This window comes from Centroberyx gerrardi, chromosome 15, assembly GCF_048128805.1.
Source record: "Centroberyx gerrardi isolate f3 chromosome 15, fCenGer3.hap1.cur.20231027, whole genome shotgun sequence".
Taxonomy (NCBI): domain Eukaryota; kingdom Metazoa; phylum Chordata; class Actinopteri; order Beryciformes; family Berycidae; genus Centroberyx; species Centroberyx gerrardi.
Genome location: NC_136011.1, coordinates 14,148,962 through 14,166,407, shown reverse-complemented (window position 1 = coordinate 14,166,407; position 17,446 = coordinate 14,148,962). Strand labels below are relative to the sequence as shown.

General features: G+C 42.9%; 1 protein-coding gene across 1 annotated transcript in view; it reads right to left on the bottom strand.

Annotated features, from left to right (window-relative positions):
• Positions 1-14,128: 14,128 nt before the first annotated feature.
• The window catches only part of ptpn20 (protein tyrosine phosphatase non-receptor type 20), a 22,076-nt gene continuing 18,758 nt past the window's right edge, over positions 14,129-17,446 (bottom strand). Inside the window, exons 41-46 of the mRNA XM_071912908.2 lie at positions 17,276-17,424; positions 16,592-16,682; positions 14,861-15,195; positions 14,525-14,740; positions 14,334-14,396; positions 14,129-14,239 (exon numbers count right to left, since the gene is read on the bottom strand). Of these exons, the coding sequence (XP_071769009.2) occupies positions 14,129-14,239; positions 14,334-14,396; positions 14,525-14,740; positions 14,861-15,195; positions 16,592-16,682; positions 17,276-17,424 (965 nt within the window). The remainder of the gene's footprint in view (positions 14,240-14,333; positions 14,397-14,524; positions 14,741-14,860; positions 15,196-16,591; positions 16,683-17,275; positions 17,425-17,446) is intronic.

Genomic DNA, 17,446 nt, shown 5'->3' with positions numbered 1-17,446 from the left:
AGAGAAAGAGAGAGTGGGGGTTTGAGGTTTGACAGACTTCTATAAAGTGGGGGGCACCTCGACATCTCAAAGCAAAGCCAAATAAACCGAGTGCTGGTGCCAAATGTATAACTGCATTTCAAAAAAGGCTTCATACATTATTCAAAGATAAAAGAACACATAACATGTCAGAGGAGAAAGCATAATAAACTCCCTGCAGGAGGAGGCCTGAGCTGAGGGGAGAAAGGCCTGTCAATTGCTCTGTGTGTGTGTGTGTGTGTGTGTGTGTGTATGTGTGTGTGTTTGTTCAGCGCTAAGACAGCAGAAGATTGATGAGCCTGTCGTCCTTGGTGGGATCGTGGTGTCGTGGCAACGGTGTAATAGCGTAATGGAGTGGAGATTTGCACTGGGAGGTAATGGCTGTCAGATGTGGAGGTGGCAACGTCCGACAGGTGTGCCTCGCCTACACCACCCCAGGCTCAACCAGCCTTTCACTTCTTTCTGTTCTACTGTTATAGAGTGCTAGGTTTAGACCAATATATCGGGTCGGTATTGGCCTTTATACTTGCCTGTCTGTGTCATTCGCTGCTGGAGGTGATGATTTTTTGGACTAGCTTCAGAGGTGGAAGTTTGTAAAACCTGGAATGAAACCTGCCTTAAAGAGCTGCTAACCCACCTAAAATTTGATTAGTATGGGTTTCAGTGGGGACTTTTATTTTCCCATGGTCCCATGAATGCTGTTTCAGAGGCTTTTCCGCACTGGCAAGAATTCAATTCTGGAGGAGACACTTCTTGTAATTTGGGGGAATTTTTCTGTATGAAAATTATATTGAATATCAGCACAAAATATCAGCTATTGGCAGCTTCAAATTAAAAATATCCATATTGGTTTAATCCTAATGAGTGCCTAACAGACCCAATCATAGCCGCAGAGGTGAGAATTTTTTTTTTTGCTTTTGTCTATTTACCCATGACATCAACATGCACTTACCAAGTGATCCATGATATTCCACTAGTTCATGACACAATTCCATCCTGTCAGGAGCGATCAGGCAGTGTGATGCTGGATGTGTGACATCATGGAAACTATAGCATAACACAGCGATGACATGTTGCACTTCAGCCTCAACACTTTTCAGTCTAGCCTGGTCAGAAAAAGTTCGTCAGTTTTGAACAGTGGATGCCAACCGTTCTGTGTATCAAAAATCCCATGCACTGAATAAAAAATCAACAAACTGCTACCCTCATCGTTCTCCCTCCCCTGCGGGGTCAGAAGCGGTTGTGTTCCCCTACCTCCTGTTGTTTCCACACACTCTTAAAGGCCAACTACATTTGCCATGATGTGAAATCAAATTGCGGGGCGCTTTTTTTTTTTTCTCTCTCTCGTTAAACAGGCTTTCTCGTTTAAGTTTCCAGCCTGTGTTCTCTCTGGGGCCTTTACCTGGTAAACAGCAGAAACATCTAAATCAGTGGAAAATGTGCCTCATGGCGCTGGGGAGCACTAGTCCCCTATTGCCCAGCAATACTGCAAAGGCATTAAACATTACAACTACATCAGCTGGAGACCACGGATTGACCAACATTAATGTGATGAAATATGGATCTCATGAGAAGGATAAGAGGGATTAAAAAGGAGGAGAGAGACAGGGAATGAAAATAGAGAAACTGGGTGAACAGGCAAAGAATAGGTGAATAATATAATGTTGGGAAATGTTGGGAAAATGGTATCTTCATCTCTTTGCAGTATATTTATATATACACACAGACACTGATACGCCACCATCATCAGAGAAGCTATGAGCTGGGAGATTCAGCTTCAGTTGAGCATCATTCCCTTTCTGGTGTGGCTCTCACTCAGGTTCCTCAGAGGGTGAAGGATGAAACAGAGTCACAGTGAAGCACGGTAAAGCCATGGTCCATGTGTGTTTTCTCTACGCTCCGGCTATTTGATGTCTTAATAACGCAAATGAAGCCAAACAACCGGCCGACATCCTGCACAGTTTTATCTTTGTCCAAGAGAAGCAGAAATTAGCGTGCCTCACTCTCTCTCTCTCTCTCTGTGAGTGTGTGTTTGTGTGTGTGTGTGTGTGTGTGTGCACGCTCGGGTGGAGGAAAAGGATGTCGAGGAAAGCCCTGGTGAGGTGTTTTCACATGGAATCCCCCTCCAAATACTGCTAGCTCGTTAGAGTTTCCAGTCACTTAAAAGAAACGCTGTTATTTCAATACACGCACACATTCCTGCTCAGTCACATAATGGCACACACTCACACAATCCCGCTGACCAAACCATACACTACCTTTTTGATGAAGACAAGGCATTAAAGTTCTACCGATTTTGTCTTGGCTGGTGATCAGATTCTGTCTCAGCCTGTATCGTCAGCGTCCCAGAATAGTGTACATACAGACGAGACTGTTAACGCTCTAAATTGTTTGCTTTCTAAAAGAGGTTGGCGGTGTGATAGGAGAATGCTGTGAGACTCTAAAACCAAAATGAAAGCACCCCCCCTATGTGTTTTACAGCCCCTTTATAAGGTCACAGCGCAGAGTGGTCACGGCTCAGTAACGGTTGCGTGGTCATGGTTGAGTTCAGAGCTCTGATTGATGCTCTCCAATAATGATCCCCCGTGTGCCCATGTCCCGAGCTGTGAGGTTCACTAATTGTTAAATGGACTGAAATATGAGTTTGTACCTTAAGGGGCTTTTGACCTGGAGCCATCTGTTAGTTTCAGCGAAAAACTGACGATTATTTGAGTCTGAGAATTGTTGGAGTCATAGTAAAGGCAAAGATGAGTTCAGTTTAGTTCATTTTTATGCTTATGTTAGTGGATATCCCAGAAGCTCCTGCACATACATGTCAATGTATGCGTGATAAGTTTCCCTCTAAAAGGCAATGTCATTTTCTAATGGCCCACTGTCGAGCACTTTGAGAGAGCTGCGCCTTAAATAGCACCCTATAAATGAAATTTGATTGATCATGTGTGTGGGTGGGAAGAGGAAGATAATGAATCTATCAAAGTCTTTTGGCTGTCATCTTGCAGCTTCCCTGACGTGTGGGAAAATGTCAGAAAGTTAGGGTAAGGTCACATCCACAAACACACACACATGCACACACACTCATATGCACACATGCACACCCATACAAACAAATGCAAACAAATAAACACACACTCACCCACACACAATTTTGTGCACAGATTTTCACTCAATATAGTGTGATTAATGACCATTCATTCAGTCTTTATATTACTCTGATAAATGATGCTTTAAATAGGTATTAATGATCACCACAGTCCTTGCTTACATGCAGCTAAATGGTAATTTGCATCCGTAATGCCTCGTGTGAGAATGAAGATATTTAGCTGTCAGCGAAGCCCTCAAGTAAGGGGAAGCCTTTGTCTTCCTCTGCTTGTGGTCTCACTTCAGATGAGACCACAAGCAGATTTGCATGAAAATACAGCTTCAATGTAAACATGTTTTCTAATTCCATTACAACATCCAAAGCCGTCATTGCGGCTCTATTCATCCATCCCACTGGACATTAACTGAACTTTTAACTCAATGTTATGCACATTGCATGCACATGCAACCATCATACAAACTCACGCACATGCAGAACGCACAAGACACACATTACAATAGCGGCCTGCACTCCTAGATATACACATCTTTATCCTCACCAGTCTCTGGCATGGTCCTGCTGCCCTCTCTTTGTACTCCAAACAACATCTTCAAGTCCCTAAAGAATGCCTCTGATGGGCCTCTTTGACATGCATTGTTTGTGCAAGAGAATTTAGACCCTCAGCCCCTGGCCTTGGCCCTCATCTGCAATCCAACCATAGGCAGAGCTGCCACTGTGACTAATGCCTTATAGACCTGCCTCTGTGTGTGTGTGTGTGTGTGTGTGTGTGTGTGCAGATTATGTGCGTAAACGTGCTGATGTGTGTATGCATACGTGTTTGTGTGTGTGTGTGTGTGTGTATGTGTGTGTGGGACAGAGAAAGAGAGAAAGTGTGACTAATGCCTACAGAATGGTATTTATACATTAGGGGGCCATTAGTAGTTTAGGCTCCTGGGTGGAACAGCGGGGAAGGAGACAGGCATTGTCGTGGCCCCCGTCACCCCTATCACAGCCAGCCACCGTCATTCCTGCAGCACACACTGCCATTTAGGGGATGTTACAGAAACAAACAACAGCTGCCTTTGTGGACTGGAACATGTTGGAAAAACATGCTACTTAGCATCCAAATCAGTAGATGTCGGTTGCCTTTTTGTTTTTGTTTTTTTAAGCAGGTTCCTTCATTGCACAGGTTGCAACAGCCTACTTCCAGGATTCCTGTTACACTCTACTTCCAGGTTTTGAGCCTATGTTGCCCAAAAACAACCAAAATGCTATGTACTCCATGTGACGTGACCCAACTTCATGGTAACACTTTTTTTGAAACATTGATTATTCCTGAACAACAGCCTGATTCAAGCCTAATGTGAACTTTTATAAGACATAAATGCAACATCAATGCCATAGAAGTCAAGGTTGTGCTTCTTACTCAATCTTGCAGAGAAAGTTATCTATCTACAATAGCACTGTTATGCCTAAAAGATGGTGTAGTGGTTCTCAAAGTGGGGCCTGAGAACCCCCTGGAAAATGACAAAAAAATACTTTTGCTCTCATATTTTTACCATGATTCTTTACTGAGAGAGCAGGGAAAGTTGTTGTCTCTTCTCATAATGTTGTCACAAAGTCTAGACTAGAAAAACTCCAACTTGCAGCTAGGGAAAGGTCAACTATTCAAGAGCATGTGCTTTCCACCAGGAGTGTATTCAGATAAGAGGTTTGTATAACGGCTGCAGAGGAAGTCAGTAAGGCCCAAATGAAGCAGCAGCAGCAGAGAAAAACTTGGACAACAGTAACAGACAACCGATAACAGATGAGAGACATCAGTGCAATAGCAACCTCCAGTGGATCACAGGAACTACATGTATACATTAAAGCTACATAAATACATCATGACATAAATACATAGACTACTACCTAACTAAATATTGACGTAAGGCTTGAATTAGCACTTGTGAAATGTAGCTGTTATGAAGGTCTTTTTCAGGTGTTAAGAGCATGCCATAAACCAGGTTTCATGTCGTGTTACCCATCATTTACTATTATGGATATTGGCTCAGATCTTGGCATTTGGTGAAAATTTGCGTAGACATGAAAGGATGTCTCGGGTCTCGGAGCATAAATGTTCAAGTGTTATGGTATTTTCATGTTATGTGCAGTGTGGAGGTGGCGCACTGAGGCCAAGACTTGCCCTTCATTGGGAGGGCAGTGTTGGAAGACCCAGGGTGTGTGTGTGTGTGTGTGTGTGTGTGTGTGTGTGTGTGTGTGTGTGTGCGTGCGTGTGTGTGTGTGTGTGAGAGAGAGAGAACGAGAGAGGCAGTTACGAAAGGTGTAAAAATACCATCCTGCTCCAAGATAAACCCTCTCTCCCACGGTCTGACATTTACTGAGGCCTGGAGCGTGGGAGTATGTGAGGGGGTTGCCCTGTGAGTGTGTACCAGTACGCACGGTGTATATGTGTGTGTGTGTGTGTGTGTGTGTGTATGAGGTTTCCCTCCAGCTAAGAGAAAAGCTCCATTGATGTAAGTTGGTGCTGGTCTCCTGTCCCTGTGTCAAGTGTGGGCCGGGGTCAGAAGGAAACTCTGGGATTTTCCACAGGTATCGAGTTGTATGTGTGTGTGTGTGTGCATGTGTATGTGTGTTTGTGTGTTTCCCATGTTTGCATAGGAATGTGTGACGTTTTAAAGTGTGTGATTCATGCGTAATTGGGAAGGGAAATCTGTTTTTGTGCAGGGGTTCTAGGAGGCGGGCGGTTACCCCTCTGTAGGCCCTGTGTTGGAGGAGGATGTCTGATAGTGATAATGAATCATAATGAGTTGTTATGGCTGTTCCTGCTGTGGTCCCTTTTAAACACAGCACCTTAAGGGTTTATTTGAAATAACAAACAACACCATTAAAGCTTCAAACCAATGTGGAAAAAGCATCAATACAAAAGGCACATAATTGCTGGCTTAAACATTTGTGATGAAATATCAGTGCGGATCACATTCAGGTGCCTGATAGCTTATGGAGTATTTATTGAAATGATATTGACTTCAGTATCATTTCAAGTCAATGATACTGACTTTTATCATGAATCTCAGGGGATTCAGAGAAAAGGTGAGAACATCAGGAATTGTAATGACAATGAGGCCTCTTAGCTCCATCTACTGGTATCCCCACCAACTGAAATGATGAATGGCTATAAATATAATAAGGGACATAAAGTAGATTACTAAGTAAACAAAATGCAGTATCCCAGTGCAATTTATACAAATACATAAAATATGTTCAATACAAAGTTTCAATCCTTCCCATTTAAATATTTACACAGCTCTACAGATGAAGACTGAACATTTAGCCACATGAGATTCATATCGCTGCTTTTGGATGAAAACCTTGTATCTCTGACAATACAACTTTTCAGGAACTAAGAAAACAAGGCTTGTTTTCAGCTTGACCACCATGCATTTTTGTGTTTATCTAATCGCTTTTGAGAAGATGTCATAAACCCAAGATTGTGTATAATTTTCTCAACCCATAGAGGGTTATATATATATATATATATATATATATATATATATATATATATATATATATAATACTTCAATTGAAGTAAAAAAATGCAAATGACCAAAATTGGTGTTACAGAGTTTTACCCGACAGCGATAATATGTGGGTTTATAAAAAAAGAAAAGCCAAAAGCAAAAATCTAAAAGAAAATCTAGTTTGTTCTCTCTCCCATCATATCCAACACAAACAGTCTTTAACCCCCATCGCTCCCCTGGAGCCTTGTCAACCCTTTCCAGCGGGCCCCAGCCTGTCAGATCAATAATATATGACCTTTGGCATTGTACATCTGATAAAGTTCCTCACTTTACGCCACGACAGCGTGTATTGGAGTAATTTACCGTGCTTGGCTAAAGGAGCACTCAGCTCTCCTGCCTCGATCCTCTGGCTCAGTGGTTTGTGACAGGCGGGCAAGTGGAGGAGCGGCCCAGTCAGTGACCCGCCATGGTTGATGTTCATCACAGTGACACTGACCTACTTAACTGCCATCTCCTCTTGGACGTCAAGGAAATCACTGCCTGACATTTGGAGAAAAGCTTCGTCAATGTTAGTCTGGCATGACAAATAATAACCTGCGCTTTGCTTGATAACAGCTACCGCCGGCTAAATAGAAGAGAAAAGAGAAGACTGATTCTCTTCTGGGTAGCGCCCGCGTCTTATCCTGAATCTGATCAGTGTTGTCTTTCAGAAGCTAGGTTAATTTGCTTACTGAGCGCGCTCAGTGCATACACACACGCCTAAATAGAGGCCATCACAGCTAACGTCTCAACTTGAATCAGACACAGATTGATGGTGGTGAGGCAGAGACGGGTCCTCTGCGGCGCACTTAGTAAGGGGCGAATGTGGGAGGCAGTGACCCGGAGCAAAGGTCTCATCAGTGCCTGTCCCCGTCTGAGGCCCCTCTGCCTGTCAAAGTCACATTTTAATCGCAAACATAATTTGAATTTACACTAATGAATACAAATGACTCCCAGGACTCCACAAGCTGAGAGTAATAAATTATTATCGCTGCTAACAATCGCATTTCTGAAGCCCTTTTTCAATTAGCCGCCCCTGTGGAGATGATCATGGAGGGCCTGCTCAAATGAAGATAAACGACGCCCCTCGCAACACCGTGCGTCTGCTCCTCTGCTTTAATGGCTTTCTAATTCAGGAACATCTTCGACGTGACGAGGCGTGAGGGTTTTTTTTTTTTTTATTCCTAACCGCAGCTTGATGAGAAAGTCACTTAATTGAAAGCAGGTGTTAATCAACCTTGCTCTGATGTGGCGTGTGATTTAGGAGGGAGTTTGACAAAGAGAAGATCGTCCTTGCCACTCAGGTGACACAGACCTACATCTAGTAGTTCATGAAAAAGGCCCTCTGCTCCACTCTGCCATTGTTGTACTGTCCATCATCAACCTCTTTATCGAATCAGCGTAATCCCACCCACTTGGGCATGGTGACATCAATATCACATGATTAATAGCAGTTCTTGAAAATGACAAATTGTAAAAAAGAATTGTATCTACTTTTAGACAAGAATCATTAAAATAAGCACATATGAACATTACAGCACATACATTGTATTTACTTTATTTATTTGTTTAATTATTATCAAAGTGGCTCTTTAAAAATGTCTGTGAGAGAATTTAAATGTAGTTTTAATTTCTCTTGTCATATATACGCTCTTGTTCCCTCCTCTCAGGAGCGTCAGCCAAACCGAGGTTTATGCCCTTTGACAGATGCTCATTTACTCTGGCTTCATGGAGAGGTCATATGATAATTACATGGTGATGCAGTGGAAAGAGGCCTCTCTCTCTCCAGAGCTCTGAAGATGGACTGAGGATCTTGCTGGTCCAGGCAACACAAACCAAACACCTCAAATACCATAATTATTCACCTTCTGCAGCCTATGTGATGGCTGAAAATAGCCCTGTTGGTTGGTATTTCCATTTGATGTGGCTGTGTTACAAAAGAACTGAAGAGCTTATCGCAGGCAAGCAGACGACAGTTGGAAGTGTATAGTGCCACAGATACAGCTTTTTCAATGTCGTAGTTTAGGAAGAAATGCTCCAGAATATTCTTGATTCCTTCACTGTGTTTGCTGTATTCCTAAATTATCAGCACCTATGGAGTTAACACTTAATACTGGTCAGTGCCAAGAGGCATGTAGGGCACTGTCTGTCCTCTCTCTCTCTCCAGTTCATATATGACAGGGAATAAAGGCAGTATTATTCACTGAAATAAAATGCCAACAGGTCTTTATTTGGCTGAGGAGTGAAGGCAAGTAATAATACATCTTACAAAGAACCCTCAACCTCGTTTTTTTTATATAGAGCCTTGTTTTCTATCACTGCTGTAGCAACACAACTAACTTCAACTCACCACAGCTGTGACCCTTCCTTAGCAACTGACTGTTGCAAACTAAATCTGGCAAGCCCAATCCTCTGTTGCGACTTCACCTTCACTTTGCTAGTGGTTTAATCCTCAGACAGACTTTTGGGAGATTCTCATAAAGACGTAATCACCAACGAGCTGTGAGGATGAATCTGTAGAACTCAAGTCCTGCAAGAACTGCTCCTGTAAAAAGGCCAGTAAAATGAACTTGAACTTGAGATGTTCCCTTCTCTTGCAAAAGCATTCCATACTACTTCCATAGTGTGTTTCTCATCTGAGTGATTCTCTGTCCAGCGAAGGTCCTGTGAAGCATGAGCCAAAAACGCACTGCTGTATTTACTTACAGTACCTCTGTAAGTAAATAGTATCTTTGAAACATAACTAAATGAATCAAGGATCAAGCCGTTTTCCCAGGAATCCAGCATTGTGTAGTGTTGTGGTATGTGTTTTGTGTTGTCTTGTGTTATATATAGTGATAGGTTGTAACCACATAGTCACAAGAGAACAGACCAGGAAATGACACAAACTGACAAACTGGATGACTAACAGTCTCAGAGAATCAAATCCCTCACACAGAGCACCTCTGGATGTAATTCTAGACCCCACATGCAGCTCACCGCAGAAAACCCAATGGCGAGCCCCGCTAACCCCTGCATATTCAACTTCAGATAATTACAAGTGAACATACAAGAGGAGGCACTAATCATAATCGGCTTCCCTTGACATGTGTGTGGTTTTTGGAGTCTGAAAGGCCACAAAAGTGACGTGCTATTCAGAGTGGGAATGAATGGCTCTCTGTGTCTCTGTCACTGGGCTGTCATCACGGAGAAGCCTGTGGGGTCTGCTTACAAAGAGCATGGCCAACAACAACAACAACAACAGCAGCAGCAACAACTTACACACTCACAAACACATTAATGCTCATCAAGGTTCCTGCTTTCCTGTTACCACATTAGTGTTATTATTCGAAAAAGTGTGTAGTTATTGCTCTAAACTTTGCCAAATAATATCTTTTGGAGTTTAGGGACTGTGCAGTTCTTGTTCTGGACATAACGGCATCCACAGCGTGATATAATTGGTGTCCGTAACATCGGAAAGGTTTTTTTTTTTGGGGGGGGGGGGGTGTATTAGGCCCATTCACTGAGTCTGTTGATGACAGTGAGGTATTTCCTGACTCCTACTCAACATAGCATACAGGTGGGTCAACATCACTTTTCCTCCCATCGTCAACTTAACACTCAACATGTGGCTGCTTCCGCAGAGCCGGCTGAAACACACACCTCCCCAGGAAACGTCTGATTTGGCAGCGGGGCTGACCCGCTTATTAAACAACCCCATACAGCTGCTTTAAAGCCTCGCTCCTTTGCTTTGCTTCACCTGACTCCATCACCTTCTTACCGTGACACTTTTCACCTTGTCTTCTCTCTTCCCTCCCTCTCATCCCACAATATGTACCCACGTTAAATTCAACTGATGGGCCTTTTCAGCACAGAACTACCTCATCTTCCAACTTCAGGCTTCTGATACTTTCTCCTTTGTCAGCTTGAGTTTAATCTCTCTGGTTGATCAGAAAACAAGCGTTGGACTTCATTGCTGGATTTCTCTGAGAATCCAAATGGTCTATGAAGAAAAGCTGTTTTCCAAGGACAATAAGTCCTTCACCTCCTGAGTACATTTCAGTGGGAGGATCATACTTACTGGTGGTAAACATAGAAAAAACACTTGGACAATGTTTTGCACACATCCCGTTCTTGTTCACAAGTGAATAACGGCAGGATGGAGCCGTATCAATCCCACAAAGAATATGAATGTTCCACATGATTTTAAAGTCTCTCAAGTGCTTGCAGCTGCCTGATAGGAATTCAAGGTGAAATTTGACAGGAGGGGACAGGGAATCAGTGAGGGAGGTTGGGAACATGGTGAAGGAGTGGTGTGTGTGTGTTGAGGGGGTGTGGGGGTGGGGGTGCAGCAGCACATAATTTGTGTGCTATTTTTAATCAGTACACAGAGAAAAAGAAAACAGGCCGTTGTCTGTTTTACACTGTGAGCCCAGTGGAGAGCAAGAGGATTTACCGAGAGCATGTGAGCTCATTTCTACACTTTCTCCAGGCCTTTAAATCACACACTCCTCCTGACTGGACACACTTCTGCTAATGACTTTACCACCGACTTTGTCCCTATAGCTCTGCATTCTCCTGATGGCGGTATTATCAGACTCCCCATACACAGATATTCCACCCTGCTCCTCACTGCTCTTCCTCTTCAAGTGAGAACAGTCTTTATCAGTTCACTTTGGGCTTAAAGAGATTTTTCCAATATCGCCTTCTCTGACTTTTCAATATCACCTCTGAGTCATTGAGTCAGTCATTAATTTTTCCATTCGCCCGCAGTTTAAAATTGAAAGGACAACTGTTTAATAAAATGACACAACCGTAAATGGGAATGGGCTTTGAATAACCGCGTTGGTGTCAGTCCTGCCATAACTTACAGCAATAACAAGGTCTGAGTTGGGGAGTAAGGAGAGAAAGTGTGTGTGTGTGTGGAGGAGAGGGGGAAAGAGGGAAAGGGGGGGGGGGGGGGCAGTGGGTGATAATAAGAGTGCAGAAGGGCAGTGGGAGTAGAGGGAGAGGAGAGAGTGAGTGAGTGAGGGAGTAAATCTGCTCCGTGGCTTCCCCCAGCGTCAGGTTTATGTGTGTGTGGAGCGTGCAGTGTGTTTCCAGGGGTTTCCATGCTGTCACAAAGACCCCTGTGAGACCGGCTTATTTACCCTGCAGTAAAACCCGAGAGGGAGTATACCCCGCCGTAAAAGTGGAGTGAGGGGCTCAGTGGAATTAGATTTAGGGCTGTCTCCGGCTCTCTGCTCTGTGCATGCCGTAAGGGAAAACCCACTCTGTTGCTCTCATTCCGTATAGGTGAATTTAAAGAAACACATCACGCCGGGTCACGTTATGTTCAGAATCAGAGGGTGCAATGTGTTGTATCATACGCAAACATGTTTCAGAAGAGTTTTTAATTAAAGAGAGAGGTATTACATTGTTCTCAGTCATTGGTTACATAGTGGTTATGGTACAGTGACAAGATATTAATTCAGCATAAAGGAGCGCTTGTGCAATTAAGGGTTATTACATTTCACTCTGCTATTGTATAAGCACTTGTTTGACTGTACAAGATGAATTTAACAGATGAATGCAAAATGTGCTTTTTTTGTGTGTACTTTTTGTTGTGAAGAAAAATCCTTTTCAGGGATCTCAGGGTGAAAACGAAACCTCAACAGGATCTCAACGAACATCAAACTGCACATGAAAGATGGCTTCTTATTGCTGGAAACCAAACTACCAGTATTGAGTGAATAGACGTTACATACACAGTACAGAGGCTGATGGCTGTACACAGCCATCCACATGGCAAAGGTACAGTACTGTATATGTCTGTGACTCTTACCAACATGTTAAAAACAGAGTTACTGCTCTGAACATGTTATTGGGTGAGAGGCTGACATTCTGAGTCCCTCTCCTTGTGGAGAGTATTGCTTTGTTACATTCCACAGCTTGATCACGTACAATTCATTTCAGGAAACTCCATGGTTCAGGCTTCTGTACTTTGAGTAACAGCATGCAATAAGAGAGGTGGCGTTTGATAGCAGCTAAAAAGTCTAGGCCTACAAGCAGTTACATCCAAAGGCTGAGGTTGAAACCAGCAGCTGTAAATCTTTGATCTGTGACTTGTAGATGTATAGTATGCAGCTCTATCGCTTTGTACATCATATACATCTAAAGTGGCAAATGGAAAGTTTGTAAACCTCTTAATATTTTTTTATCTTTTGGCCAAGTTTGTATAAAAATAACTGTGGAATACAGATAAAGGATGTTATCACATATCAAATTATACCTAAAAGTTACTATTATTCAATTTAGACAATGAAATCAGTGAAAGTTTAGTACCCTTGCCTACAAAGTATGTGAATCCCTATTAACACCTCAACCACATAAAACCACATAACATAACAGTAAATTTCTGTATTTATGTATATATTTGTTATGCTGAATCATTCTTTATCTGTATTAGGATGTGCAATTTAAGATTATTTGTATTAAGACTTATGTGATGACAATGTTTTATACAAAATGGGCCAACAAACAAAAAACTGACAGGCGGTGCGAAAGCTTTACCTAGCCTCTATTTTGTATTGTTGTATTGTTTACAACCTACTTCAACTAACTAGAAACTGAGATTCAATAGTCCTCTGGTTTTGATCAACAAAACTTCCACCTCTGTTAAAGTGACCATGAACAGACTGAATGCTGCACATTCTGTCTAACCGCTGCTGTGCTCTCAAATCAATTCCTTGCTCCTCGTCTCCGACCCCTTGTGACAAGTGGCCTGGGGTCAACATGGAGCGAGGGGAGTGAGTCATTCCAAGGCACTTGATTCTTTTCACTTCCGTAGGTGATGAACAGAAAAATAAACAATGTCCTTTTGCTAATGCCCTTATCTCCAGGATACAAATGCACTTAACTTCATGACATGATAACACAATGCTTCATCAAGTTCTACTCATCAAGTTTTCAAATAGATACACTTTGGTATGATAAACTTACAATTGTGCACTTTGATGACCTAGGTGACATTATTGCCGGATAAAACTTGTGCTGATGAATACATTTTAGATTATTACCAGCATTTAAATTCCATGCAATATGGTTGTTAAAAAATAAATGCATTTTGCAAATGAAAAGACATGGAGATGATAATAGATACATTCAAATAGTAACACAAAATAAAAAAAAATATTGCTACACACAGAAGGCAAATCACTAAGCCTGAAAAGGCAATAAACTCAGTGATCTAAGTTAAATTATGGACATAATCACAGCACCAAGAAACACATAAAAGAACAAAAATTGAAAGTTGAAGTCTGCCTTCTTCATATTCATAACTAAACAACAGGCCTCAGCACAAAATATCAAAACAGAAAATAATTAGTGTTCATACTAAAGCTAACTAAAGACATACACAGCCAAAGATAAAGGTATTACCAGTCCATGCTGTGATAGACTGTATATGGTCATACACAGCCTGTGCTTTATAGGTGAATCGATGTGGAAACAGTCAAACTACTTTGTGGTCTCGGGGACTTTCCGGTTGCCACTGGTTGCCATGAAGCTGTAAAATGCCCTGTAAAACCTCCAACCAGACCTTGTAGCAGAAGAGGTACTGCTCCTGAAACGAGAGAGACAAAGGGCATGTCTAGCTTTGGGGAAATGTCTGTTTTCTAACTTGAACTTTGAACTTTACCCCTTCTGTTGGCACTGACCTTGGTCTGAATCATCCCATAGCGCTGAAGTCTCATCTCCTTTACTATGTCAGTTACGTTAATCTGAGGACAAGGAGAGGAGGGAGATGTTAGTGAGTGAAATGTGTGAGGAACTATTTTAGGAATATAGCATTTAGTAATAAGAATACAAAATTGATCTTGCAATACAAACTAAGATGGCTTCCACTCACAGGCAAATCGTTCTCTATGAGGGTGAGGATGATGTCGGTGCAGATGAGAACCCCTGTGCGTCCGATGCCGGCGCTGCAGTGCACGGTGACAGGACCCTTGTGGTGCACCGCCCGCAGGTAGCGGATGAAGCGAACCAGCTGCTCTGAGCAGTGCGGCACGCCATGGTCAGGCCAGTGGGTGAACTTCAGGTGACGGACAAAGTGGGTCTCCCCGGTCTGGAATGACAAGGAGTTCAAGAAATGTCCCACTTCAAGCCACATCTTTGCTAAAGACGCCTATTTGGGGTTAGTTATCATCAGTGGCAGACTAGCACTCCACCCGCCTCTCTCACTCACCTCTGTCTCCACCATGCGTACGACCTTAATGTGGAAGTACTCCAGGGACTGGTGGTTCTCCAGGTGAAGCTGGTACCTGCCGGTGTCCAGAGGCACGCCCAGCTTCTCTGGCCAGTACTTGTGACATTTGACCCTTCCCCTCTCTACTTCCTGGGTCATCATGGCGATGACGTCAGATTTGTTTTCCCAGACCATCTGCCAGAAGGCGGGCACCGTGGAAGGCAGCGGGCCCTGGCAGGAGATGTAGAAGAACTCTTCGGCGCCAACCTGCATGCGGATGTAGCTGGCGTTGATGTAGTCCTGGTTCTCTCCGAGGGCTACACGGGTTTTGTCGTCTATCAGAGGGAAAGAGAGGGAGGAGTAGGAGGAGAGAAGGAAAACAGACATGGATTCAGTTGGATATAAACGCTACCAGTGTGTATGTGTCCAGATATGTGTGTGAGAGTGTGTGAGTGTGTGTGAATTATAGAGGTTGCTTATGTTTTCTAGAGGTTTCAATAAGAAACAGACAATGTTACCTTGTTGTTTTGCCAAAAGCACGCTATCTGAGAGTACAGTAAATAAGGCCAAGTAAACAACCCTGGGGTGCAGAGTCAGGCACAACAAACCGGTGCTGTGAAGAGGGTTGTTGATGACGAGAGGGGTGATAGAAGGAGGGTGGGTAGGAATGTTCTCGGGGTTAGTCCCCCTCCCCCTGCTTGGGAGGTCAAAAAACCACAGTCCAGAAATGTTGCTTGCTAAATAAAATAGTTACAAGCTATTAGTAATGGATGGCATCAGTATTCCCAAAAAACAAAGTGCTGCTTGTTGGACCACTTGCACAAACACCAGTTGTAAGAGGCTGCAGGCAACAAGGCATGTGGTGAGGCGTATTGGTATTCCACCGGGGGTCACTATCTTTTTCATCACTCTCATTCATCTTGCCTCTGACCCCCCTCCATCCCAACAGGCAGAAAGGCAGAAGAGTTGTGTGTGTGCACATGCACGTGTTTGTGTGTAGGTGTGTGTGCGCATTCAGCTCGCACGTTAATGTATTTTCCTGCAAGGTTCACATTAAGAAACCAACAGAATGCTTGCTCACTCCTTCAATATCAATGTTATCCACAATTGATGCAATAAACATTGGGGTGCACACACACACACACACACACACACACACACACACACACACACACATATGCTTACACATCCTTCAATGAGTGTATGTTCCCTGTTATCCTGTAAACTGCTGTCTATATTTACAGCAGACCTTTTAATTCATAGGAACACAGCTTGCAATTTGCTCTTCAATCTGCCATATTTATTAAAATGATAAATACCTGATAATGTTGGTAACAGATGACACCTTCCTCATCATCACATATTAGGCTGAGTCCAAGGAAATCTTTAGTGTGGTACTGGTGAATTATTGATACTAATGTAGGAAATTATTTGTTGCAAGGAAGTGCTGAAGTGGCCTAAGCAAACATCCCCACTCCCTACAGTAAAGAGCTGAGTGTCAGCTTAAACTGGGCTGCTAAGAAGAGTGCTAACAAACAGGCTCTGCTATAAATGCCAAGTCTGTGAGTATCCAGCTTTTACAAGCTCTAGCCCACCAATAAAAAACTCCAATAGGGGAACATAAAATGAAACATGGTGGTTTGAACAAATGGAGAAAGTAATAGTTAGGATGCTGCCTACAGAATGTAAAAGTAACAAAACTGAAGTCCCATTGAAGCGTATGAGACTTACAGGGTAGGATGTCTCTGTAGCGGTTCTTGTCTCTGTTCTCTGGGGCTTTTCCCACCACACAGTTGTCAGAGGGCTTCAGATGCTCCAGAGCCTGCGACCAACAACATTACCATAATGGCACCGTCATCAAAAACACAGCCATCTGAATCACTTAAGATTGTGCAACTGGCTCACAGTATGTCCGTCACTGTAGTGTAAAACTGCAGTGCTCTAGTAACTCAGTGTAGTGAGTGTGTGCATGTGTGTGTGTGCGGATTTGTGAATGTGTGTGTATTTGACTGAGATTTATATCTATTTTTCATGTGAGCCCTGGCCAAGAAGGCAGCATTCATTGTTTCGCAATTATAAAACATAAAAGACAACAAAACATATGAAATAAAACAGATCAACAGATAAAACAGTGCAAACATCTCCAAGGCTAATACAACAATAAGCATGTGCATTCCAAGGACAGCAGTTCATCAATCTGGACATTAAAATGGGTATAAACTAGTATGGTATGAGTGATAACAGTCTCTGTATAGCTCCTATGTTACAATCAGTGTGGGGAAATGTGGTAAATGTGCACACTGACCAGTCAATGTGTACATTTACCATTTTAATACTGTTTACCATTATGAAATAGATAGATTGGCTAATGTGCACATTTCCTATTTCCCCACGTTGACCATAACACATACACACCATGAACTCTTTGACTAGTTCCTGCTGATCCAGTTGATGCTGCAGAATCTGGATGAGGGCTTTGACCCTGGAGCCTGAATACTGGCTGGTCTTAGAGGGACTAATGAGAGCCAGGCTGGCCAGCTCTTCCTCTGACACTATGGGTGGGCCTGGAGAGAAAGGGAGAGAGAG